We start from the raw sequence: 26,178 nt of genomic DNA, 5'->3' as shown, positions 1-26,178 counted from the left end.
CAGACTGTGCCAAGCCACGGCAGGCTGTGCCATACCATGCAGTGCCATGCCGTGCCGTGCCGTGCCATGTCCCAACACACACAACAGCACCACGCCGTGCCGTGCCAGGCTGGGCCAAGCCGTGCCGCAGCCCCGCAGGGCTGTGCCGTGCCAAACCGTGCCGTGCCAGGCTGGGTCACCCCGCGGCGCGCAGTGCCGGGCTGAGCCACATCACCCCGTGCCATGCCGTGCCGGGCTGTACCGAGCCAGGAGGGCTGTGCCACCCCCGTGCCGTGCCGTGCCGTGCCGTGCCGTGCCAGCCCCGTGCCGCTGGGCGGCGCACCGGGCGCACCGGGAGGCGGCGGGGGGGGGCGGCCCGGGCGCACCGGGCGGAGCGGGCGCAACGGGAGGCGGCGGCGGGCATGGACGAGCCCAGCATCCTGCGGCGCCGGGGCCTCCAGGTGAGCCGCGGGGAGGGCACCGGGCACCGGGAGCGGCGGGGGAGGGAGCGGGGAGGTGGCGGGGAGCGGAGAGGGGCTGCGGGGGTGCTGTGAGGGTGGAGGGGGTGCTGGGGTGGGTGCTGGGGGTGGGAGGTGGGTGCTGGGGGCGTGGGTGGGAGGGAAAGGGGGTGCTGCGGGTGAGAGGGGGGTGCTGGGTGTGTGCGTGTGTGCAGGAGGTGGGTGCTGGGTGGGCACGGGGTGGGTGCTGGGTGGGTGAGAGGTGGGTGCTGGGTGTGCAAGAAGTGGGTGCTGGGCGTGCAAGTGGGTGCCGTGTGGGCACGGGGTGGGTGCTGGGTGTGCAAGAAGCGGGTGCTGGGTGTGTGCAGGTGGGTGCCATGCGTGTGCAAGAAGTGGGTGCTGTGTGGGCACGGGGTGGGTGCTGCGGGTGAGAGGTGGGTGCTGGGTGTGCGAGAAGCGGGTGCTGTGCCTGTGCAAGTGGGTGCTGTGAGTGTGCAAGAAGTGGGTGCTGCAGGTGAGCAGCGTGCCCGATGGGACCAGGGCCGTATCCCTGGGGGGCTGCACTGGGGGCTCCCACTGAGCACCCCAAAGGGCCCCCCCTCTCCCTGCCCATCCCTGCGCCCCCTCCCACAGGGACCCTGGGCACCCGCTGCCGTTCTCAGAGGGGAGACAACCACAGCAGGGACTGGGGGGGGGGGGGGCTGAGCGTTGAACCCGGGGGCTCGGCACCGATTTTCCGGGTGACCTCACGCCTCCGTCCCCATCTGCAAAAAGGAGCCGCGGCCACCCCGCAGGCCCAAACCGAGCTGTCGGGGCGGCTGGAGGATGGCACGGCGCTGCCTTCATTCGAGCTGGCAGCTCCCCGGGGCGCCCGTGCTCCGCTGCACGCTCAGCAGCACCGGGCAAAAACCGTGCGCGGGGGCTGCGGCCCCCACAGCACCACCACGGGGCTCCGGGCTCTCGGCACGGGCATCGCGCTTGGGTGCCCCTGCGGTCCCTGGGGGGAGCAGGAGGGGTGGGAAGGGTCACCCCAAAGTGCTGGGCAGCAAAGTGCCCCCCCCCCCGGTGCCATCCCTGATGCCGTCCTTGCAGGGAGCAGCTTAATCCTGGCCCCCACCCAGACCTGTGGATGGGGGCAGCACCCTGTGGGTTTGGTTCTCTGGGCACCCTGAGGGTGCTGGCCCCATGGTGCCACCCCACAAGGGTCCCTGGGGCCTTTGCAGGGTGCTGTGGCTGTCCCCGGGGGTGCAGCAGGGCTGGAGAGCCCCCAGCAGCGATGGGTGCTGGGTGCTGTGGGCCCGCTCTGCACCCACACAGCTGCAAATGGGGTGGGGAGGGTGTGCCGTGGGTGGGGGTTAATTCTGGGGACCTGGGGGGGGGTCTGTCCTTTGTCCTGCTGTCCTGCCTGCAATAAACCCCGAGGGTGACCCTACTTCTGCTCGGGTGGCAGCATGGGCCTGGGTGGGGGGCACAGCAGGGTGCTGGGGGGCTCCTGCTCCACATGGGGACCCCACAACCCCTTCCCCAGCCCGAGTCTGGGGTCACCCAGTGCTGCTGGCACCCACACCCCCCCGGGAGGGGCACCCACTCCCCCCACCAGCACCCGTGGGCCCCAAATCCCGCATCCCCACGCACGGGGCCGTGATATCACCCGTTGCCAGGGCGATGCTGCTGCATCACCGCACGCCCCAGCCCCGGGATTTCCACGGGGGCCGTGGGCAGCGGGACGGGCGCGCGGGCACCCCGGCTGCGTGGGGGACACCGCTCGCCCCCGCAGCGGCGCGCGCTCAGCCCCCACCCGTGGGTGCTGCCACGTCGGGAATGTGTTTAAGCTGCTTAGGGGCAGGGGGGCGGTGGGTGCAGGATGAGGCCAGCGGTGGGCATTAGCCCGGCACGGGGCTGTGTGTGCTGGCACGCTCACGCCGTGCCAAAGTGGGGGGTCCCCGACGGACCCCAAAATGCCAGGGGGACGGAGCAGGCAGTGCTCCTGCTGCACCGCTGCCCTTCGCCCCCGTTGCAGCAGCCGCAGGCAAACAGCTCGTGCGAGAAATATTCCTGGTGGCTGGAAAAATAAACATGGGGGGGCACCGGCTGCTCCCCATGCCTGGGGAGCGGGGGACGGGGATGGGGACGGGGCACGGCCACCCCCCGGGGTCACGCTGCAGCCTGGTGGCTCGGCGCTGCTCCTGCTCTGCTGTCCTCGTGCCCGTGTGCCCAGATTTGGCCTCGGTGCCACCAGCCCTGGGGATTTGGGAAGGAGCTGTCCCCCCGTGCTCACCCCCCAGGTCCCCGCAGCCACCCTGACCCCGCTCTTTGCTTCTCTCGTTGCAGAAGGAGCTGAGCCTGCCGCGCCGAGGGAGAGCGTAAGTCCAGTGGGCAGGGGACAGGGGTGTCACTGGGGGGGGACGGGCTTGGGGACACGTCACCGGCCCCCGGGGTCACTGGGGATGGGCATTGGATGCCAGCGCGGGGTGCCCAAACCCAGGGTGGCATCACCGTGTTCCTGATACTGGAGGGTCCCAAAATGCGTGTGTTTACTGGGGTGTACTGGGGCATACTGGGGTGGACTGTGCCATGTTGGGGTGCGCTGGGGTGTTCTGAGCTGTACTGGGGTGCACTGGGGTGGACTGGTGTGCAGCAGGAGGCAGTTGTGAGGCTGCGCTGAGGCTGCGTTGGGGTTTGTTGGGGCTGTTTTGGGGCGTTTTAGGGCGCTTTGGGGTCTTGTGGAAGGAACAGAGGGGTGTACTGGTGCTGTGCCAGCTTTACTGGGGGATATGGGGCGTGCAGGGGCCGTGCCAATGGTGTGCTGGGGAGGACACTGGGGCCGTACTGGGGCCGTACTGGGGCCGTACTGGGGCTGTGATGTGCGGGCATCGGCAGTGCCGGGGCGCATCCCAGAACGGAGCAGCCTCTGGACTGGGCTGGGAGGGGTGTGCTGGGAGCTGGGGGGCTGCTGAGCCGTGCCGAGCCGTGCCGTACCGGGCTGTACCGAGCCGTACCGGGCCGTACCGGGCTGTACCGAGCCGTACCGGGCCGTACCGGGCTGTACCGGGCCGTACCGGGCTGTACCGTGCCGTACCTTCCCGTACCTTCCCGTACCGTTCCGAGCCGTTCCGACCCGAGCCAACCAACCCGTTCCGACCCGAACCGTGCCGCAGGGGCGGGTCCGGGCCCGGCGGGCCGAGCCCGGCTCCCGGTTGGGGCCGCCGCCGCCGCCGCCCGCCCGCGGGAGCCGCCCAGCGCGGGGGCTGCCGGTGCGGCGGCGGCGGCGGCGGCGCGGGGAGCGGAGCGGGGCGGTGAGGGGCGGCATGAAGTCGCGGCGGGACCGGCTGAAAATCCCCTCGCTGACCTTGGAGTGAGTCGGGGCTGCCGGTGGCACCGGTACCGGGCTTGGGATGCCGGCGGCGGCGGCATCCCCGCATCCCGAGCATCCCCTAATCCTGAGCATCCCTTAATCCTGAGCATCCCCTCATCCCAAATAGGATATCCCCACATCCTGAGCATCCCCTCATCCCAAATATCCTCTCATCCCAATCATCCCCTAATCCCAAGCATGCCCTCATCCCAAATGGGATATCCCCACATCCTGAGCATCCCCTAATCCTGGGTATCCCCTAATCCCAATCATCCCCTCATCCCAAGCATCCCCTAATCCTTATCATCCCCTCATCCCGGGCATCCCCTCACCCCCACATCCCTACATCCCCTAATCCCAATCATCCCCTCATCCCTGCACCCCCTCACCCCTGACCCCCACATCCCCTCCCCCCTCCACCCCATACCCCCGCTGCCCAGTGAGGACCCCATCTCCCCCCCGCAGCCCCCATTCCCCTCTGTGCCCCCCTCCCCAAACCATCCCTGGCCCCCCATATCCCCGCTGCCCCCCTGCAGCTCTCCCCTCTCCCGTCCCCATCCCTCATCCCTCTGTCCCCAGCCCTTTTCCCCCCCCTGGTGTCACCCCCGGGGGGGGTCCCCGTGGCACCGGGTCCCGTTCATGCCCTTGCCTTGCAGCCTGTCCCCGAGCAGCCAGAGCCCGACGCTGCTGAGCCCCTGCAGCCCCTGCAGCCCCTGCAGCCCGTTACTAACCCTGCACCCCTGGAGGTAAGCCCCCTCCCCCAAATCCCAAACCCCACCCCACACCAAGAGGGACCCTGCACGGAAAGGGGACGGGGCGATGAGGTGGGTTCCCCCCACCAGGGACACCCCGGGGTGGGCGGAAAGGAGGAGGGATGGGGTCTGTCACCCCAAAAAGTGAGCTGGTGTCTGCTCTGGGTGGCTCCGTTTTGGGGTACCCCATAGGATTGCCATTGAGGTGGCTTCAGGTTGGCCTCTGAGCATCCTCTTTTTTGGGGGGGATCACCTCAAAATGGGACCAGGGGGATGCCCCGGTTGGCATTGGGGACGGCGCCTTCCTCCCACGTGGGAAACCCCCGGTGCCCTATTTTCCAGCCGTGTCACCTCTTTGTGGGATGCTTGGGGTTATGGGGACATTTGGGGCCGGGGTGCAAGAGGGGAGGCTGCGGGGAGGGTGGGTGCTGGGGCCAGGCTGCTTTTTTGGGATGCGGGCAGTGGGGGACAGTCTGGGGACAAGGACATCCCTCTGGTGGCATCCCAGCCCCGTCAGGGTGGGGATTTGGGGGATTTTCAGCCCGGTTTGGTGATGCTGTCCCGTGTGGGGTTTGAGCTTGTGATGTGCCAGCACCTGACCCACTCAGGGAGCCGAAAAAACGAGGCCGGGCACCGGGATTTGTGTCACTGGGTCTCTGTGCGGGGTGTCCCCGGCTCAGCACGGGAGGAAGTTTGGGGGAGGGGGGGGATGCCATATGGGAACCCCCCAGCCTCGCGGCCCCATGGGGCAAAGCACCCGGTGCAGGGGGAGGCACTAAGGGGAGCCCCCCGGGGGTGTCCGTGGTGGGGAGCTGGGGGCAGGTTTTGGGGCCTCTAGCCCCTGTTTGGGGGGGGTCATGCATGAGCAGCGGTGGTTGCATTGCCATGGTAACCCTGACCCCATTTTGGGGTGATATCCTGTCTCTATAGTAACCCTGACCCCATTTTGGGGTGATTCCCTGTCTCTATAGTAACCCTGACCCCATTTTGGGGTGCTGCCCCATCTCCATGGTAACCCTGACCCCATTTGCGGTGATGCTCCATCACCGTAGTAGCCCTGACCCCATTTTGGGGTGATTCCCTGTCTCTATAGTAACCCTGACTCATTTTGGAGGTGATGCCCCTTTTCTATGCTAACCCCAAGCCTCCATTTTGGGGTGCTGTCCTGTCTCTATAATAACCGAACCCCATTTTAGGGTGATGTCCCACCTCCATGGTAACCCTGACCCCATTTTGGGGTGCAGACCCACCTCTGCACCAACCCTGACCCCATTTTGGGGTGATGTCCTGTCTCTATAGTAACCCTGACCCCATTTTAGGGTGATGTCCCACCTCCATGGTAACCCTGACCCCACTTTGGGGACCTGCCCCACATCGATGGTAACCCCAACCCCATTTTGGGGTGCAGGCTCATCTCCCTAGTAACCCACAACCCCATTTTGGGGCACAGCCCCACCTCTACACCAACCCTGACCCCATTTTGGGGTACAGCCCCATCTCCCTAGTAACCCTGACCCCATTTTGGGGTGATGTCCTGTCTCCATAGTAACCCACGACCCCATTTTGGGGTACAGCCCAACCTCTACACCGACACCAACCCCATTTTGGGGTGCTGCCCCACCTCTGTGGAACTCCAACCCCATTTTGGGGTGCAGCCCCATCTCCATAGTAACCCCAACCCCATTTTGGGGTGATGTCCTGTCTCTATAGTAACCCATGACCCCATTTTGGGGTGCTGTCCCACCTGCTTGGTACCCCCAACCCCATTTTGTGGTGCAGCCCCACCTCTATACCAACCCTGACCCCATTTTGGGGTGCGGAGCCAGCTCCCTAGTAACCCACGACCCCATTTGGGGTACAGCCCCACCTCTACACCAACCCCAACCCCATTTTGGGGTGATGTCCTGTCTCTATAGTAACCCCCTACCCCATTTTGGGGAACAGCCCCACCTCTACACTGACCCTGACCCCATTTTGTGGTGCTGCCCCACCTCTGTGGAACCCCGACCCCATTTTGGGGTACAGCCCCATCTCCATGGTAACCCCAACCCCATTTTGGGGTGCTGCCTTATCTCTATAGCACCCCCGACCCCATTTTGGGGTGCTGCCCCACCTGCCCCCCCCCCAGCTACCAGCACCCCATCTCCCTGCGGGGGGGGGGGGGCCTCCCTCACTCCCCCGTTATCCCCAATCCCCCCAATTTTTTGGGGGGGCTCCTCCCGTTTCCACGGCAACCGCTCCCCCCGTTGGGTGCCGGTAATGGCGGCGGGGGGGGGGGGGGGGGCCCGTCTCCATGGCAACCCCGGTGCCGCCGGGCGGGAGGGGCCGGGCGCGGCGGGGAGGCGGCGGCGGGAGGCCCAGGCCCGGCCCCGGTGCTGGCGCCGGGCCCGGCCCCGTTCGGCCCCGTTCCGGCCCCGTTCCGGCCCCTCCGGGCCGCGATGTCGGACCCCAGCTGCTGGGGGGCCGCTCCCGCCGGTTACCGGGGGCAGCGGGCGGCCGGGGCCCTGCTGCAGCGCTCCAAGAGGTGCGGGGCCTGCGCCCGGGGGGGGGGGGGGATCGGGGGTTGGGGGGGAGGTTTGGGGGTGCTCGGTTTGGGGGGGGGGGCTCTGGGGGTGTAATCTGGGGGTGCTCGGTTTGGGGGGGCTCTGGGGGTGCGTGGGTTTTGGGGGGGGCTCTGGGGGTGTAATGGGGGGGTGCTCGATTTGGGGGGGCCTTTGGGGGCACGTGGTTTGGGGGGTTGCATGGTTTGGGGGGGTCTGGGGGTGTGATCTGGGGGTATGTGGTTTGGGGGGGGACTCTGGGGGTGTGTGTTTTTTGGGGGGGCTCTGGGGGTGTAATGTGGGGGTGCTTGGTTTGGGGGGGGCCTCTGGGGGTGCGTGGGTTGGGTGTGGTGGGGGCTCTGGGGGTGTAATGTGGGGGTGCTTGGTTTGGGGGGGCTCTGGGGGTGCATGGTTTAAGGGGTTGTGTGGTTTGGGGGGGCTCTGGGGGTGTAATCTGGGGGTGCATGGTTTGGGGGGGCCGTATTGGAGATGTGTGGTTTGGGGGGGGGGGCTCTGGGGGCATGTGGTTTGGGGGGTTGCATGGTTTGGGGGGGGCCCTGGTGGTGCAATATGGGGGTGCTTGGTTTTGGGGGGGGTTGGGGGTGCAGGGTTTTGGGGGGGCTGTATTGGAGGTGGGTGGTTTGGTGGGGGGGTTTTGGGGGTGCTTGGTTTGAGGGGGACCTCTGGGGGTGCATGGTTTGTGTGGGTACGTTGGAGATGTGTGGTTTGGGGGGGTCTGTATTGGGGGTGCGTGGTTTGGGGGGGCTTGCATGGTTTGGGGGGGGCTCTGGGGGTGTAATCTGGAGTTGCATTGTTTGGAGGGTGCGTGGTTTGGGGGGGTGCATTGGGGGTGCACAGTTTTTGGGGGGTGAATTGATGCGTGGTTTGGGGGGGGTTGCACTGGGGCTGTAATCTTGGGGTGCACGATTTGGGGGGGGGGTTGCAGCAGGGGTTGCACCTGGGGGCGCGTGGTGTGGGGGGGGCTGTCCCCTAGGGGCACCCTTTGGGGGTGCATTATTAGGGAGAGCTGCACGGCGGGGGTGCCTGCCAGTGGGGTAAGATTTTGGGGGGGGGGTGCATTGGTTGGGAACCCTGTGCCATAGAGGGGGCGGCATTTAGGGTCTGGCAGTGGGGGGAGGCGATGATGTCCCCCCCTTCCGAGGTGCGACGCCCGATGCTGGGGACCCCCAGATTCCAGATTCGGGGTACGGGACTGAACCAGGCGAGAACCCCCATGAGAACCCCACATTTTTATATAAAACCGATGCAAATCGGGTGCGGGGGCTGAGTGGGGGGGGGGCGTTGGGTTGGGGGCGAGGTCCCCCCCCCGCTGTTGCTCGTAGGACTGGCACGAACAAAGCGCCGCGGTTGCTTAGCGAACGAAGCCGCTCGGCGCGGGGCTGACGGCGCCTGCGTCGCTCCTGGGGGGGGAATCGCAGCCAGGAGCTGCCTCGTGCACGGGTTTGGGGTCTGTTGGGGGATGAGGGGTGGTGACGGTGGCATCCCGGCTGTCCCTACACGTGGGTGCTGCCCGAGCACCTTCGCCGTGGGGGGAGCCTGGTGGGGAGGCGTAATTGCAGGGCGCATCCGAGGTGGTGCTCCAAAGGTGCACAGGGTTTGCTCTTCCTTCATTGTTCCTCCTAAAATCCGCAGCAGGAGCGGGGGCTGGCTTATTTCACAGCACGCAGGACACGCGTGGTGGTGTTTGGGGTGGTTTAGAGCCTTGTAGGGTCTGAGGGATCCGAATTTCCCGTGGTGGGGAGGTGAAACGGCCGGCACGGCGCGGAGCCACTCGGCTCCTGCGTTGCTGCTCACATGGCGCTTGGCTCAACGTGGCAGCGCCGTTTCCTTAGGGAGCGGGGAGTCCTGCAGAGCTTTGTCCCCATCTCCTTTCTTTTTGAGCTGTTTTCTCTTCGGGAGGTTTGGATCTCGTGGTGGTGTTGAGGAGGTGCTGGAGGCGCAGCCTGTGCCGGGCAGTGCGGGGCGTTTCACCACTGCGACCCCGTCCACAGCATCCCCCATCGCAGCCCCCATCTCAGGAGGTCTCAAACATCGCGGAGAAGAAATCGCCCTGGGCACTGGCACGGAAATTTGGGTGCAGCAGCTTGGATCAACATTAACAGCAAAATATCCCACTGGAAAGGAATTTTTCCAGCAAAAATGGCCCAGCTTCATGGCACTTCGTGCCATTGCTTCATGGCACGTCCCCGTGTCGGCAGGCACACGAGCGCCGTGCGTTTGTTGGTGGGGCTCGGAGGACTTTTTCTCCACGGCCACGTGAAGGCCGGGAGCGTTCCTAATCCTGGGAGCTGAGCTGGTGGTTTTGTACTTTGAGACGGCGCCCGTGCCCTTATCAGCCCGACCCTTGCCTCGTGCTGCGCTGGAACCGAGTGCCCGTGCCACCGGCAGGGGCTTTGTCCCGTGTAAAGCCCACGGGGTAGGGAGCCAGAAACGCTGGGCAGGATAAATGAGGGATTTACCCAGGTTTTATTTATTTATTCACCCAGGTTTGGGCTTTTCCAGCCCTAACAGCGGGGTCCCTCTGGGCAGCTCGGCCCTATTATTCACCCCACGGGCAGTGACGAGCGCTGGCTGGCATCCGACACGCGTTGCCCTACTGCCCTGGAAGGGTTTAGTCACCGACTCTCTGATCCTTCTCCAAAACACGTCACTCGATCCCGCAGGACAGGAGCAGGATGCCCACGGCCCCGTTGCTTGCCCACGGCCAGCATTTCCCCTTCCAGCTCGGGACATTTTATGATTGGGGTTAGCATCACCCCGAGTGCCGGGACATCACGCTCAGGGCTGGGTGAGGCGTTATTTCGCTCCGGGGTCACGGCCGCTGTCCCACGCTTCCCGCATCCTTTGAAAAAAAACAAAACAAAACAAACACTGGATGGTGACAGCCTCGGAGATGCCGTGCGCAGGCAGCGTGTCCCCGCGTCCGAGCGGCTCCGGGGGTGCTGACGGCGATTTTCCACTCCATGTTTGGTAAAAATGCACCAAGCTTGCAGTTAAGCACCGGGGGCACCGCCGGCAGCACGAGCTGGACCTCAGCCCCGGCTCCTGCCTTCGGGAGCTTGGGTTTTTAGCCCGAGGTTTACGTGCTGCAGAGGATGGGCAGCAGCCGGAGCTGATGCATCAGGCAGAGCAGGGTTAAAGCAGAGCAAGATGGTTGCAGCAGCGAGGGTGGAGCGCGCGGAAACAGGAAACAGCAGCCTCTGCCTGTGTCAAGATTACTGGAACTTGCTTAGCCGAAGATTTTTGTTTTCACTTCCAAAATGAAACCTCCCGCGCGGGGCTGCGGCGCTGCCGGGAACGGCACCAGCACTGCGCTGTCCCCACCGCCCCTCGTCCCCTCAGGGTCCCCTCCTGCGAGAGGAGGATGAGCAGATCCGCACCTTGGCAGGGCAAAAGAGGGGAGCTGCACCAAATCTTGCAGTTCTGCCTGATAAATATCTGCCGGGGTCGGCTTGGCAGCGGAGCAAAGTTGGCTCGTGGTGCCTCGTGCGCCCGGCCCGGCACAGCTGGGTGCTGCGGTTTTGTTGCTGCACCCATGGGTGCTGGGGAGGGTGCGCGCAGCCGGCGGTGCTGCAGCTTCAGCTGGGTCCTGGATGCGAGCTGTAAAAGCAAACAGAGGGGCCAGGAGGGTCTTTGGGGTGCTCCCCGCACCCTGGACCTCGAGCAAAAGAGACGTGGACCCTGGTTTTTTTTTGAGAGGAGGAGGCAAAAAAAGCACGCTGGATAATTCTGGGTTAAATCAGCCCTTCCCTGCTGGGAACCACCTCGTGCTGCCTGTGCTGCTCGTGCCTTTGGGACCCGGGGAGCATCTCTTTGTCCCGGGGCTGTGCTCCTGTGCCTGGCTGTTAAACCCCAGCCCTTAGCGGGTGCTGTCAGCGTGGCCAGGCAGCTCGGCGGCGCCGTGCAGCACGTGCAGCCGGAGGAAGTGCGGCTGCAGGAACCGCAGCCTGACCTACTTGGTCAGAACGCGGCTCTCTGACATTTTCATGGGGATTTGTCCTTGGCCTGGCTTTAAAAAACCCACACGGCTTCTGTCGTGCGTACACGAGCTGCCCCCAGCCTCCGCTCTGCTCTGGGGATATTCCCTCCCAGCAGGGTGAAAGCTTCGGTGGGGCCGGGGGGTATTTTAAAAGCAGGTTCCCGTGGGCTGTGTGCGGGCTGCAGCAGCCTCGTGGGCAGGTGGGCAGCAAAGCAGCAGGTCCCCGCTGGCAGGGGAAGCCCCGAGCTCGAGGCTTGCAGCGAAAGGAAGCAAAAACGAAATTCCTGCAAGGAGCACTGAAGTCTTGTGCGTGTGGAGGGCGCGAATGTCGGTGATGACACGGAAACCTCGTGCTTGCAGACGTGCTCTTTCTCTTGTTTCTTTGTGGGTGCTGGCGTGCAGACCCCGAGCAGCACCGGGACGGGGTGATAAAACCATGAGCATGGACCCGTGCACGGTGCTGCTTTCTGTCCTGTGCCGTCACACACGTGGCTTCCTCCTGGAGCTGGTTTGGAGGAGCACAGCTGAGCCCTGCGCGTGCAGCACCGACGGGCAGAGCAGAGGGGACGGGGATGCTGCCAGCCTGGCGAAGGCAGCGGGGTTTCTCCGTGGGGCTGGGGGTTTAGGACCTGGCTGTCCTCCCCCTGGGCACAGGGGACACGAGGGATGTAGGAACCGGGGGCATTTTCCACGCTGCGCAGCGGGGCTGGCGGTGGCCTGAAGCAACTTGGCATTTCTGTCGCTTCCTCCTTTTAGATCCCTTTTTCTATTCTTGCCCAACAGCCCGCATGCATCTTCCCTCCCGGCAGGCCAAAACCAGAAGTGGGGCTTTGATGAGACGGTTTGGCTTCCAAACTAACCCTGCCAGCCCTTCTCCAGCAGCATTTCTCTGGGGACATGATCTTCCCAGGGGCACAAATCCGTGATCGATGCGGTGACAGCAGCCGTGTCCCCTCGCTGCCACCCGAGCGAGCTGGAGCTGAGGCTGCAGGGCACTGCCTGCAAGCAACCCGCACGTGTCCAAGCCCTACCAGCCCTGCCTGTGCTTTGCTTTCCCAAATGAATCCCCTTTTCTTTTTCCTTCCCCAGTTGCCGAAGCAGCAACAGGAAGAGCTTGGTGGTGGGGACGCCCTCTCCGACCCTCTCGCGTCCTCTCTCGCCGCTCTCGGTGCCGACGGGTAAGGGGAGTGCTGAGGCTGGGCTGGGCATCGCCCCAAATTACCCCGATATCCTGGGGGGGGGCAGCTAGGGCCCTGCAGGTGCTGCCTGGGTGCTTGGTGGCTTTTCCAGGAGGGAGCAGAGGGACGGTGTAGGGAATGCTGTGATTAATTCTCCTTTTCCCCTGCAGCCGGGAGCAGCCCCTTGGACAGCCCACGTAACTTCTCCACCAGCACCTCCGTCAACTTCCCCTTCGCCCGCAGGTGAGCGCCTCATCGCCCTAATCACCACCACCATCCACAAATTGGGGCTGTTCCGTTGGTCTTAATGATTTTTTTTATTCCTCCCGATTTTTGTTTTGGTTTTGTTTTTTGCCCTGCTGCTGCGACCGGTGCTTTCCATCGCCTTCCAGCCATGCTCCTCGGACCGACAGGCAAGTACTGGCTGGGAGAAGGGTTTTGTGGAGGGGAGCTGCTTCGGTGGCAGCATCCGCTCCACCTGGGCACGTCCCCGCTCCCCTTCCTTCTGTCCGTGCCATGCATCCCTAGCGGGAAGATCCCCAGCTGCAGAAGGGCTGCAGGGATTGCTGCGGGAAGAGAAACATCCCCGTTCCCATCACGCTGTCCCCCAGCCCCAAATTCTGTCCCGCTCTGTTCCTCGTGCTCGAGTTCACGCACGGGGACAGACGGATGACGTTAACCCCTGGATTGGCGCATGGAAAAAAGCTGGAGGCTTGTGTTTAGTTTTCACGCTCGTACTGGAGGAAAAAGCCAAAAGGGCTTTGCGGACATCCCCGTGGCGTAGGGGCCAGCGCATTGCCAGCTCCGTCCTCAGCCCCTGCATCGTGGCCCTGTCCTGCACGCATGGGAAATGGCGCCGGGAGGTGAAGGGCCTCATCCTGACCCGCTCCGTTGGAAACGTGTCCAAGAGGAAGCATTCGCCTACGTGCAAGCGTTTGCCTTCCTGTTTATAACGAGGCTCTGCTGTCCGTGTGCGCCCTGCACGGGTTCTTAGGAATCCTGATTTCTCCCAGAACGAAGTCCCAGGAGCTAGGATTTTGCTCCAGTTAAAAATCAGATTCTCACTTTTTACTTTTTCCCCTTTGGAAACGGAGCCGCTCGAGTGCAGCGCGTGGCTGAGCAGGGCAGGCTGTTGTGGGGCTGTGGCTGCCATCGCTTCGGGTTCCCCACCCCAGCAGCATCCCCATCACAGAGGGAATAGCTCACCTCACCCAGGGTCATGAACCGTGCAAAACCACCACTATTTCCCCCATTTTCATCCCGTTCTGGCAAGAGGCTTCAGGGCTTTCTCACAGGAGCAAACAGCAGTCCTCTTTCCCATCCTTTTCATTCCGATGTTATTTCTGCACGTGCCTTCACGTGTTTTCTCCAGCGTGTGACAGGCGTGCGTTGCTCTTGCAGGGCTGATGGCAGAAGGTGGTCGCTGGCTTCGCTGCCCTCGTCTGGCTATGGGACCAACACCCCCAGCTCCACCGTCTCGGTAAGGTTGGCTCTCTCGGGGCAGGAGGCGAGAAGAAGCAAAGTGCTTTGGGAGCTTTGGGTGAATCCCGAGCCCTGCAGCATCACGTGCAGCAGCTGCGTCGTGTGTTCCTAATTTTAGGAAAGCTGCAGAGCCCCGCTAATGGCAGCAGCTCCTCCTGCATGTTAAAGCTTTGCTGCATCTCGTTGAAATACGCACGGGACACGTCCGTGCTGAGAAAGAGCAGGACAGGAGCTGCTGGGGATGCCCCAGGTGGATGGGATCAGGCCCTGGACAGAACCAGAGGTTGAATTTTGGGGTGGGTGCAGGCAGTGCACAAAGTCCCAGCCAGCTCCTGCCACCCGTGTTGCACGCAGTGAGCGCAGGAGGTGCACATGGAGCAATGCTCATCAGTTTTTCCAGTCTACTAAGAGGCTCGAGGCGTATTTTCCCGGCGGGTTTGCTGCTTGCCAGGCACCGACCCGTCTCCTGACCTTCTTGACCGTGTCTGTCCTTCCTTGCAGTCGTCCTCGTCCTCCCAGGAGCGGCTGCACCAGCTGCCGTACCAGCCCACCCCCGACGAGCTGCATTTCCTTTCCAAGCATTTCCGCAGCACGGAGAGTGTCACGGACGAGGACGGGCGGCACTCGCCCTGCCTGCGCCCACGATCCAGGAGCCTGAGGTACAGAAACCGCCTGTGCTGGTGTGACGATGCTCAGGGACCCGCTTCTGGCCACTTCTGCCCTTTCCTGAGCTCTTCCTGGGACATCCTGGTCCTGCTTAGCCATGGGGTTGGCCCCGATATGTTTTTTCCCCTTGTAAAGAAGTGGTAAAACTCCGTGCTTTTGCAGCTAGGCTCTGCTTTCCAGCAGTCCCTTGGCTGTCAGGGTGACACTTAAAAATGAGATTACTTGGTTTGAGGCTGGGGAAAGCAGCATTTGTTCCCAAATTGCCCTTTCACAGCCTCCTGCCGCGTGATCCACGGGGTTTTGGCAGACCTGGGGACCCCAGAGCAGGAGCCCAAGTGGTGGCATCTGCTCCGAGGGCACTTTATCAGATGTCACGGCCGCAGGGCCAGCAGCCTGAGCTGCCGTTAGGGGATTAAGCAGCCCGTTTGCGTGCTCAGCTTTGGAAGCGTCGCCTCCTTTAACAAAAGCCAAGCACCGCAGGCACATCCGCACCTCCCCAGCAGGCAGAGGTGCGGCTCTCCCGGGGCTCCGCAAATTGCTCCGAGGGCTGGGAAGGCGACTTGCTGCTGCTTTCGGCTGCAATTTCATTAAAAGCAGATTAATTAGCTGGCAGGTTTGGCAGGTGGCGACCCTTCCGCTGAGGAAACGCCAGTTTTGCGATCAGCACTGCGAAGCACGAGCAGAGGCTCTGCGCTGAGCTGGGGCTCAGCTCCTGAGCGAGCCAGTCGGGGGTTCGTTATGGCATTTATTACACAGTGCTTAATGAGTGGCTGCCTGCTCCTGCCGCTTGCTTTGCATAATGAGATTACGGCCCTGGTGCTGGTGGCACGAGGAGCAATGTCGGGTGAGGGAAAAGAAAGCTTTCTCCTGCAGGTCCCCGTGCCTGCTGCGGGGAAGGTGGGGATGGGTTGGGATTTCTCTGCTGTGGCTTGTGAACTGCAAAAAGGGCAACTGCAGCACCAACCTCCGGGATCCGGGATGGCTGCGGGTACCCGGCTGCAGTCTCGGCATCCTTCCAGCAGCTTTGTCGTTGCTGTCTCTGCCACTGGCATCACGGCAGGGGCTGAAGCAGAAACGATGGCACGAGAGGAAGCCGAGGATGAGCCGGCTGGTTGGAGCCAAGTGATTAATGCAGCTCCGGTGGCCCGGCTTCAAAATGCCTGTGGCTTTTCTGGTGACTTGGGTTTGGAGAGCTGAGTCTGCAGGAGGTCGGCGCTCCCAGGGCCTGACCAGGCTCTGTCAGGACGTGCGTGGGGCTGGAACCCCCTGCTCAGGATGGAAACGCTGAAACTGGGGAAGGGGAGAGCTGCTGGTGGCTGTAGGCGTGCGGTGATGGGGGCCCCAGGGACATCCCAACCGGTGCAGGTGATCCTGATGGTGCTGGAGCTCCTGGCCCAAGGCTGAGCGCTCCGCTTGGACGGGCTCTAATGGCTTGTGACACCAGGGACAAGGAGGAGAGAACAAATTGCAGCAGCTCTCCGGGGGGCAGTAGCTATTTGCATACTTGTAAATGCCTCGGTCTTGTAACGCAGCTGCTTTCCCACCCCGCAGCCCTGGACGGACGAGCGGAACGTTTGATAATGAGGTGGTGATGATGAACCATGTCTACAAGGAGCGGTTCCCCAAGGTAACCCTGGCCTGGGGGGGAAGGGGGACGATGGCATCAGTGCCCCACAGCATCCTGACAGCTCCTCCAGAAAAATCAGGGTGCTGGAACGTGAAATGCATGAGTGGATGTGGGGGTGCTGGGGGACACTGGGGACGTGGGAAGGAGCCAGGGAGGCAGGGACACGCGGCTCTGCGTCGTCACACGTGCAGGCAGCCGTCTCCAGAGACCCTGGTGGGGCTTCTGCAGGCTGGTCCCAGGTGGGACCAGAGGTTGGAGCTGTGGGGGGGTGGCAGCACGAGGCCGGGAGGTGGCATGGGGACACGAGTTCGCGGGTGTCACCATCCCTTCTGCCTCGCAGGCCACGGCCCAGATGGAGGAGCGGCTGCAGGACACCATCAGGAACTTCTCTCCAAGCAGCACCCTGCCGCTGGCGGACGGGGTCCTGGGCTTCATCCACCACCAGATCATCGAGCTGGCCCGCGACTGCCTGGCCAAGTCCCAGGGGGCTCTCATCACCTCCCGCTACTTCATGGAGCTGCAGGAGAAGCTCGAGAAGATGCTGAGAGACGTGAGTGGGGGCAATTCCCTGCCCGGCGCCGTCTCCCGAGGCCGTCGGTGACTCCAGGCTTCCGTCCCCTTTTCCGGCAGGCTCAGGAGCGTTCGGAGAGCGAGGAAGTGAAGTTCATCGACCAGCTGGTGAGGAAGCTGCTGATAATCATCTCCCGTCCTGCGCGCCTCCTGGAGTGCCTGGTAAGAAGCTGCAGCTCCCCGTGGGTGTTTGTCTTCCACGGGCAGTTCCACGGAGGAGGAGTCCCGCTAGGAAGAGCCTCTTCTCTCCACCCTGCTGGGTCCCCCGGGGGAATCGCTGCTCACACGCAGCCTGGGCTGCCGAGATGAGCTGAGCCCATTCTCAGGGTCAGAGCCGTTTCGTGGAGGGGAGAGGCCGTTTCTCCTCCCAAGCCAGGCCATGGGCTGCAGGGGTTTTAAAATCCCTCTGTGCTTGGAGGAATGATGCTAGAGCCAGGAGCAGAGCGCTCAGCTGTCCCCAGCAAGCATCCAGAGCCTGTGCCCTGCTCACTGTGGAGCTCAGAGGGAAGGTCGGACTTGGCAAAGCCTCACTCCCTGCCCACACTGGGTTTTTCCCTGTCTAGGAGTTTGACCCCGAGGAGTTCTATCACCTCCTGGAAGCCGCAGAGGGACACGCCAAAGTCGGCCAGGGAATAAAAACCGACATTCCCCGCTACATCATCAGCCAGCTGGGGCTCGTCAAGGACCCGCTGGAGGGTAAGGAAGAGCTGGGGTGAGGTCTGCGGGGGGCCGTGTGGCCCTCCTGCTCCCCGTCCTGGGCACCGGGAGGTGCAGGCAGTGGCTGGAGCCGGCTGGGCTGCAGGTCCAGGACGGCAGCCAAGCCTCCAGGCCAGCCCAGCATCTCATTATTGCTCCCAACATGTTCAGCAAAGCAGATTAATCTCAAGAACACTTAATCCATAGGAAGCCAAGGCTTTGGGAAGGGGGGGGGGGAACCATAATCCTTGAAAAACACGGGAATGACTATGGGAAAAAGAGAATTATGTAAATGTTTGACCTCCGGTTTAACCTCCTAATGCCCCGACCTGAATTTCTCCAGACAATGGCTTGAACAAAGCATGTTGCTAACCCCCCGCAGGATCTCTGAGACAGGAGGGAAGGTGATAGCTGGGGGATTCTTTGGGGATAAAGTGAGGTTGAGCATGAAGAAGGTGAATACCGTCACTGTCTTCTGCAGAAATGGTGCAGCTGGACCACTTCGACAGCGGGAACACCATCACGCCAGAGAATGATGACACCTGCGAGGTGAGCAGGGTCCCACCTGCATGTCCCCACGCGTGTCCCACCCGGTGCCCCCAGCACCATCCTGCTGCCCTCCACACCACAGCTCCGTGCGAATTCCTGCCTGCCAGCAGCACGGGGGGCACACGGAGCACCACGGGCACGCTAAAGCCCCTCTGCCTCTTTCCAGAGCCAGCCTTCGGTCACTGCTCCTCGGAGGAAACCCTGCGAGGGTGACTTCGAGACCATCAAGCTGATCAGCAACGGGGCCTACGGGTGAGCTGGGAGGGCTGGGCAGGCACTGGTGGCACACGCTTGGAGCATCCTTCCCTGCCCTGCAGCAAACAGCCCTCCTGGCAGCGTGCTCGTAGTTTCCAACCCTTGCTTCCACCTGCAGACACCTCCAAGCCCACGTGCGCTGAATTTGCATGTTTCTGACCGTGGCTGCTGCTTGCCCTGCCTGTCCAAGCCCCGTGTGCCGTGGGATCGGTGCTGGAGGTTGGAGAACGTGTTCTGAGGTCTGGTGGCTCTCTCCTAGGGCCGTGTACCTGGTGAGGCACAGGGAGACGCGGCAGCGTTTCGCCTTGAAGAAGATCAACAAGCAGAACCTCATCCTGCGCAACCAGATCCAGCAGGTCTTCGTGGAGAGGGACATCCTCACCTTCGCCGAGAACCCCTTCGTGGTCAGCATGTTCTGCTCCTTCGAGACGAAGCGACACCTCTGCATGGTGATGGAGTACGTGGAAGGTGAGCAGGGCGCTTGGGGTGGTGCAGCGAGGAGGGGGGACAATTGGGGAGACCCCGATGCCCGGGTGTCCAAGTATTAAGGATGCCATTCTGATGGCTCCTGCTTTGCTTCGCTTTGGGGAGCAGAGGGAAGCCCTGCTGTCACCCCCAGTCCCACCCTGATGAAGGTGGTGGCTGCCTCACCTAGGAGAACATTTCTGCCCCATGCTCAGGCAGAGCTGCAGCTCCGAGAAGGGACGGGAGGGTCTCACTGGGAGCCTTCCAAACTCTTCCCGGAGACCCCTCCGTCTTTTCCAAGTGCTCAGGAGCGGCTGTGTTGTTCCCGCAGGGGGGGATTGTGCCACGCTGCTGAAGAACATGGGCCCGCTGCCCGTGGACATGGCGAAGATGTACTTTGCTGAGACCGTCCTGGCGCTGGAGTACCTCCACAACTACGGCATCGTGCACCGCGACCTCAAACCCGACAAGTGAGGACAGGGGTTGGTCCCACAAAGGGGCAGGGGCTGGGTTGAGAGGGAGAGGGGCTGCTCCAGGCCAGGAGAGGAAGACAACGAGGCGGCTCCTTCTCTTCCAGCCTGCTCATCACCTCCATGGGCCACATCAAGCTGACGGACTTTGGCCTCTCCAAGATTGGCTTGATGAACATGACCACCAACCTCTACGAAGGGCACATGGAGAAGGACACTCGGGAGTTCATGGACAAGCAGGTACGAGGGTGGCCCTCGTTGGCACCCGAAATAGGCTCGGGGCCCGGTGCAGAGGTTGTTGGGGAGGTGTCAGCAGCACCCAGCGCTGGTTCTAATGCAGGTGTGCGGCACGCCCGAGTACATCGCGCCAGAAGTCATCCTCATCCAGGGCTACGGGAAGCCCGTCGACTGGTGGGCCATGGGCATCATCCTCTACGAGTTCCTGGTGGGCTGCGTCCCCTTTTTCGGGGACACCCCCGAGGAGCTCTTCGGGCAGGTGATCAGCGGTGAGTGCCCGCAGCCGCCGGCACGTTTTGCTGCTCCTTTCGCTCTTCCTACCCAGCCCCTCGCCCCCAGCCGCTGCTCCCTGCAGCCGAGGGGCTCCGTGCTCACCTCCCCTTTTGTTGCAGATGAAATCATGTGGCCGGAGGGGGACGAGGCTCTTCCTGCTGATGCTCAGGACCTGATCACCCGGCTGCTGAGGCAGTGCCCGCTCGAGCGCTTGGGCACCGGTACGTGTGCTGGGATGGGCTCGAGGCAGCTCCGGGCTCAGCAGCACTTGGGGCTTCACCAGGCACCTGTAGCAATCGTATCAAGCCATTTTCTTGTGTGATAAAGCGTGTCCTGCTGTGTTAAGGACACGGTGCAAGGCACAGATCCATCCTGGGGGAGAGGAGATGGTGCTGTTGGGGCTGGGGACATTTCGGGATGTGCTCTCCTTACGGGGGTTTCTCTGCTTGCCAGGGGGTGCGCACGAGGTGAAGCACCACGCCTTCTTCCTCCACCTGGACTGGAACGGGCTCCTGCGGCAGAAGGCAGAGTTCATCCCCCAGCTGGAGTCCGAGGACGACACCAGCTACTTCGACAGTGAGGCCACCTCCAGCCCCTTGCCCCCGCGGTCCTTTGGCCCCACTGCAGGGCCGATGCTGCAGCAGGAGATGAAAATCTCCTGGGTGAACCCTGTCATTTTACACCTTGAGCTAAGCCGCAAAAAACAGATGTAAATCTGTTTCCGGACTGCTCGGCCTTAACAAAAGCGTTGCTTTCTCATCCCAAAACGTTCCCGGGGTTCCTGACACCTCCTGTTCCCTCGTGGCAGGACGTCAGCCCTCACCACTGGTGCTCTTGCTTTCAGCTCGCTCCGAGAGGTACCGCCACTTGGATTCGGAGGACGAAGAAACCAATGACGAGGAATCCTCAGTGGAGATCGGCCAGTTCTCCTCCTGCTCCCATCGCTTTAGCAAGGTGCTTGATTGATCCGTCCTCTAAAACCCCAGCGGGGTGATGCCTGGGCGCTCACCCCACAAACAGGACCCCCCCCAGCAGCATAACCACTCAATTCCAACCTCTCGCCTGTTCCCCAGGTGTACAGCAGCTCCGAGTACCTGGCCACGCACTCCAACCTCAGCCTCTCGTCCTCTGATCGGAGCCACAGCGAGGACAAGGAGGACAGGGGGGAGCGCTGGGACCGGCACTCAGGAGACGAGGACAGGAGCCGGCTGTCGGGCGCAGAGCCCCGGTGAGTGCTGGGACGGGGACTTTGATGTGAGCACGAGGTGTTCCCATCGGATGCTGTCAGTGGGACCTGTCCTGGGGTGCTGCAGAGACCCAGGACCTTTCCTCACTCATTTATGGGTGCTCTGCGCCCTCTGGCTCCCTCCCTGCAGACTGCGCTCCTGGACGTCCTGCAGCTCCACGCCCTACACCTCCCAGCACGAGCGCAGCCGCAGCCCTGCCGCCCTGACCAGCACCTACAGCCTGGACACCATGCCCAAATTTGCCTTCTCCTCGGAAGACGAAAGCCCTTGCGTGGCACCGGCCAAGCCAGAGCGACCCAAATTTGTGCTGGGAGATCCCGACGCTGGGTCCAGCACGGCGGTGAAGACTTCGGCGTTATCTGGTGCGTGGGTTTTTGGGGCAGACAGGGTCCCTAATGGTGTTGTGTGGCTTCTCCACGCTCTCCTGAACCCCGTGGAGGGTCCAAAAGGACCCTCCACAGCCATTTTACCACCTCCTTCCTCCTCCCTTTCAGCTGATCTCGTCAGCCTGAACCGCATCCGCCTGCGGAGCAACAGCACCGGCACCAAAAATTCAGCTCCCAGGGGCTTGGAGCCGGGCAGCAGCCGCCGGCTGAGCAGCCAGAAGGACGGGACGGAGAAACCGAGAACTTCTCCTGGCAGCCGAGTGCCCAAATCCGCCTCCGTCTCAGCCCTGTCCCTCATCATCACGTCAGGTTCGTCGTTGGCTTCTGCAGCCGCCGCGGCCGCCGCGTGGCTTCCCGGGCACGAGCCTCCTTCTTGTCCTTGCAGATGACTTCAGCAGCGGTGCCCTCATGAGCCCCATCTCCCCCCACTCGCTCTCGTCCAACCCCTCTTCCCGAGACTCGTCCCCGAGCCGGGATTCTTCCCTGGCCATCACCAGCCTGCGGCCCCCCATCATCATCCACAGCTCGGGCAAGAAGTACGGCTTCACGCTGCGAGCCATCCGGGTCTACATGGGGGACAGCGACGTCTACGCCGTGCACCACATGGTCTGGGTAGGTGGCCCCGGAGACCGGTGACACCGTTGGGATGCCACAGGTGGTGGGAGGCGTGGGTTTTGTCCGAGCAAAAGCCTGTCTCTCTTGTTGCAGAGCGTGGAAGAAGGGAGCCCTGCGCAGGAAGCGGGGCTGAGAGCTGGAGACCTCATCACGCACGTCAACGGGGAGTCGGTGCTGGGCTTGGTGCACCGGGACGTCGTGGAGCTGCTGCTGAAGGTAGGCGCCTCGCTCTGCTCGCCCGGCTTGCTCGGGACCTGCATGCAGCTGCCCCAACCGGCACGTCAGGCCCGAGCAGCAAATTATCCCTGACCCTCGGGAGCGTGGGAATGCCAAAATCTGACGGTGCTGCAGCGGAGCCGCTGACACCACGGAGCTGCCACCCAGCAAATGGATGTGAAACGCAGCAGAGCGCAGGGTTTAGCTTCTGGGGGAGTTGGGGGTGATGTTTGTGAGATGTGGGGCTCGTGGCTGCCCTGCAGACAGCTCTTTGGGGTTAAACCCTGGTGCTTGGGGCCAGCATGCTGCAATGACCCCTTTCCTACCCGCAGAGTGGCAATAAAGTAGCCCTGCGGACCACTGCCCTGGAGAACACCTCCATCAAAATTGGCCCTGCCCGGAAAAACAGCTCCAAGACACGGATGGCCCGAAGGAGCAAGAAGAGCAGGAAAAGGGACAGCCAGGACAGGTGAGAATAAACCGGGGGGGGATAAAATGGCCCGTTCGGTCCCGGTGTCCTGGAGCTGGAACACGAGGTGCAGGTGGAGGAGCACAACCCCACCTTTTAGGTCTGCTGGCTTTAAAGAGAGCTGGCAGCAGCGCCTCCAAGGCCCCAAGGGTGCCTCCTTCTTCCCCCCTCGTTTGTGACCGACCTCCCCGTGCGCTTCCTTCCAAGGAGGAAATCCCTTTTCAAGAAGATCTCCAAGCAGTCGACGGTGCTGCACACCAGCCGCAGCTTCTCCTCCGGCCTCCACCACTCGCTGTCCTCCAGCGAGAGCCTCCCAGAGTCCCCCACACACAGCCTGTCCCCGGGTCCCACGACACCGTGCCGCAGCCCCGCTCCGGATCTGCCCCCAGGTACCAAGACCACCGCGTGTGTGGGGTTGGGATCCTCTTTTTTCCCCCAGGGAGGGGACGGGGACAGTGGCATCCCCGGTGGTTGGTGACTTCTCTCCCTCTCTCTCTCCCCGCGGCAGATGCTGTGTCCCCGCAGAGCACCTCTCCCTCCTCCAGCACCCCCACGTCACCCGCCGGCCACGTGCGCCCCAGCACCCTGCACGGGCTGGCTCCCAAGCTGAGCGGGCAGCGCTACAAGGTGGGACGCCGCAAATCCACCAGCAGCATCCCCCCCTCGCCCCTCGCCTGCACCCCCGCCTGCGCCCAGCGCCCGACGTCCCCCCAGAGGTCCCCGTCCCCGCTCCCCGCTCACCCCAAACCCTCCCACCCCTTCCAAGGCAAGACTTTGTCCCCCCCCACCATCGTGCGGCAAGGGGCTCGGCCACGCAGCGCCGAGTGCCCCCGCTCCCCCCTGCTCAAGCGCGTGCAGTCAGCGGAGAAGATGGCAACGTACCTGGCCGAGAAGAAGACCGGGGGCGGCCGCAAACTGGGGCTGGAGATGCCTCTGCGGGATGGAGCCGGGGAAGTTTTTGGGGAGGGCGAAGCGCCCGTCCCGCTGTACCCCATCGAGCACGGCTACGGAGCGGTTTCGCGGCCGGCGGAGCAGGAGATGGTGGTGATGCGGCGCCTGAACCTCTCCGAGCGCCGCGACTCCTTCAAGAAGCAAGAAGCCGTGCAAGAAGTGAGCTTCGACGAGCCGGGAGGCGAGGACGGGGCCAAAAACGACGCCGGGCAGGGCGCGGGCACGGGGTCCACGGAGCCCAAAGCCAGCCGGGTGCCGCAGATCGCGGTGCAGGGCTCGGAGAGCGACGAGCAGGAGCCGGGGGTGGCCGGCTGGGAATGCCAGGCCTCCTACCCCCTCCACCTCTTCAGCACCGACAGCACCCCCGGCATCGCCTTGCCGCGGCGGGACGGCCACCGGCATCACCGGACCTGTGGGGATGGGGCCCCCTCGGGGCTACCGGCACGGGGCATCCCCTAAAACCTCCCCGATTTGGGTCCCGTGCTGCTGCTGCGCCGTGGGATGAAACGTTTTTATCTCCAGACCGTGCCGAGCTCCGGAGCTTTGCCTTTTGTACTAACTGCAGAGACGCCCAGATTTCTGCCGCGGGGGCTCTCGGCGCGGCGGTGGCATTTCCCCGGCAGCAGGGCCCGAAACTTTGTGAATAGAAAGGACTCGATGCAAAAACTCGGAACTAATTTATTACTTTTATAAGCTAAACCAGAGGCGTTGCAGGGTCCAAGCTGTCCCAGCCTTTCCCGTGTGTTTCCCGGCCCCCGTCCCGATGACAACGACGTTTTCTAACCAAAAGAATTTCCCTGTTTGGTCACCTTCAGCTGGAAAAGCCCCCAAAATTCAGCCACAGGGCAGGTTTTCCAAGTAGCAATGAAGCCGAGGGCTCCCCTCGGCAGATGTGCATTCAGGGTCGCCTCCATCTCCATGAACCCCCCCCGGTGCCCCCCTGCTCCTGCAGGAAAATCCCCCAAATCCCCCAAAACCCGTGCCAAGGGCCGTGGGGGTCATTTTATAAACACGTGGCAGATGTAAGGGTTTTATTTTTTTTTATTAAGATTCCTTTTGAGAAAGCCCCAACCCGCTCTCCCGACCTGCTCCATCATCTCCCACGCGGAGCGGGGCTGGGGAGGAAAAACCTGGCCCGACCATTGCTTGGGATTCAGCAATTTGATGCAAAAAACAGGGTTTTTAGTCTTTTTTTTTAATTATTTTTCCCTATTCTGCCATGATGTACCTTTGGGCATTCACTCGGTATGGTTGATGCATTTCATGAAAAGCCAATATTTCCATTTTTCAAAAAAAAAAAGCCACCACAGTATTTCAATTCTCCAAAAAAAAAGCAACCCAAGCGAGCTCTGCTCTACCTGTAATTTCTAAATTTCTCCTCCCGCAGCTCTCTTCCCGACGGACCAAGGGCCAGCCCAGTGCTTTCCCCCCCCCCTGTTTCTAACGTTTTCTATGCTCTAACCTTTGCTGCTGCATGCACAGGGCCACGCCGCCGCGCTCCGGCCCCTCGGTGCCATCTCCCACCCCGAAGCGTTGGCTCCGTATTTCACTGGATTATTTCGTGTGCGTGTGGTTCGTGCGAGGCTCTCTGGACAAGGCTCGGCGTTTCCTCCCCTCTGTCTCCCTTTTTTCTTGCGACGCATCTCTTGCGGCGTGCGAAGGGTGTTTTTTTTTTATGGAAAATGTCATAAAAGCGGATGGGACCTTGTCTTCCTGGGCTGTGCCGAGCACCGGTCTTGCTGTTACCTTCGGGAAGTTTTATGTTGTATTAAAATTGTTCCTTGGGACGTGCTGCGGCGTGGGGTCTTGTGAAACAGAAAGGCTGGAAGAGGCTGGATGAGGGCAGGGGGTGGGTTCTGGAGGGGATCCTCGTGCAGTGCCTGGTGCAGTGCTTAATGCACATTGCAGTGCCTCCTTGCAGTCCCTGTTGCAGTCCCTGTTGCAGTGCCCATACAACGCCCACTGCAGTGCCTGTTGCAGTGCGTGGTGCAATGCTCAATGCCCGTTGAAGCACCCGTGCAATGCCCACTGCAGTGCCCATGCAGTGCTTGTTGCAATTCAGTGCCCATTGCAGAGCCCATTGCAGTGCGTGGTGCAAATGAATGCCTGCTGCAGTGCCCGTGTAATGCCCATGCACTGCCTGCTGCAGTGCCCAATGCTCATTGCAATGCCCGGTGCAATGCTCAACGCCCGGTGCAGCCCCTGTGCAATGCCCAGTGCAGTGCCCAGTGCAATACCCGGTGCAATGCCTGGTGCAATGCCCTGTTCAGTGCCTGGTGCAATGCTCAATGCCTGGTGCAGCCCCCGTGCAATGCACAATGCCCGGTGCAATGCCCAATGCCGTTGCAGCCCCCGTGCAATGCCCAGTGCAATGCCTGGTGCAGTCCCTGTACAATGCCTAGTGCAATGCTTAATGCTCGGTGCATCCCCCATGCACTGCCTGGTGCAATGCTCAATGCCTCATTGCAGCCCCCATGCAATGCCCATTGCAAGGCCCGTTGCAAGGCCTGGTGCAATGCTCAATGCCATTGCAGCCCCCATGCAGTGCCCGACGCAATGCCTGGTGCAGCCCCCATGCAGTGCCCGGTGCAATGCTTAATGCCCGGTGCAGCTCCTGTGCAATGCCCGATGCAATGCCTGGTGCAATGCTCAATGCCTGTTGCAGCCCCCGTGCAATGCCCGGTGCAATGCCCGGTGCAATTCTTAATGCCCGGTGCAATGCCCAATGCCCGGTGCAGCCCC

The 26,178-nt window shown here is 62.5% G+C and overlaps 1 protein-coding gene across 6 annotated transcripts; it reads left to right on the top strand.

Moving 5' to 3' along the window:
* Window positions 1-336: 336 nt before the first annotated feature.
* MAST3 (microtubule associated serine/threonine kinase 3) lies at window positions 337-25,223 on the top strand. Of its 6 annotated transcripts, none has more exons than XM_027472356.3 (28): window positions 337-440; window positions 2,769-2,800; window positions 12,174-12,262; window positions 12,433-12,505; window positions 12,655-12,675; window positions 13,664-13,742; window positions 14,246-14,403; window positions 15,962-16,037; window positions 16,378-16,587; window positions 16,668-16,769; window positions 17,171-17,303; window positions 17,785-17,852; window positions 18,019-18,104; window positions 18,367-18,575; window positions 18,904-19,042; window positions 19,150-19,282; window positions 19,383-19,548; window positions 19,672-19,773; window positions 20,006-20,128; window positions 20,397-20,506; window positions 20,626-20,780; window positions 20,929-21,161; window positions 21,294-21,494; window positions 21,571-21,797; window positions 21,894-22,016; window positions 22,349-22,485; window positions 22,693-22,874; window positions 22,994-25,223. In XM_027472356.3, the coding sequence occupies exons 1-28, from the start codon at window positions 402-404 to the stop codon at window positions 23,893-23,895; spliced, it is 4,308 nt and encodes a 1,435-aa protein (XP_027328157.3). In that variant the 5' UTR covers window positions 337-401; the 3' UTR covers window positions 23,896-25,223. The 6 variants fall into 6 exon arrangements, with proteins under 6 accessions (XP_027328157.3, XP_071885351.1, XP_071885347.1 ...); XM_072029246.1 differs by lacking the exons at window positions 337-440; window positions 2,769-2,800 and adding exons at window positions 3,659-3,792; window positions 4,449-4,538; XM_072029250.1 differs by lacking the exon at window positions 12,655-12,675.
* Window positions 25,224-26,178: the final 955 nt, after the last annotated feature.

This window comes from Anas platyrhynchos, chromosome 29 (genome assembly GCF_047663525.1).
Source record: "Anas platyrhynchos isolate ZD024472 breed Pekin duck chromosome 29, IASCAAS_PekinDuck_T2T, whole genome shotgun sequence".
NCBI lineage: Eukaryota > Metazoa > Chordata > Aves > Anseriformes > Anatidae > Anas > Anas platyrhynchos.
The sequence above is the reverse complement of the archived record's forward strand: the minus strand, read 5'-3'. Positions and strand labels throughout refer to the sequence as shown.

Excerpts from the sequence above, each read along its gene's own strand:
- MAST3 (XM_072029246.1), top strand. The coding sequence starts at position 3,746 with ATGAAGTCGCGGCGGGACCGGCTGAAAATCCCCTCGCTGACCTTGGA. Across the intron at positions 4,539-12,173 it reads CTAACCCTGCACCCCTGGAG|TTGCCGAAGCAGCAACAGGA; the intron begins GTAAGCCCCCTC and ends TTCCTTCCCCAG. Across the intron at positions 21,495-21,570 it reads GTCCCTCATCATCACGTCAG|ATGACTTCAGCAGCGGTGCC; the intron begins GTTCGTCGTTGG and ends TTGTCCTTGCAG.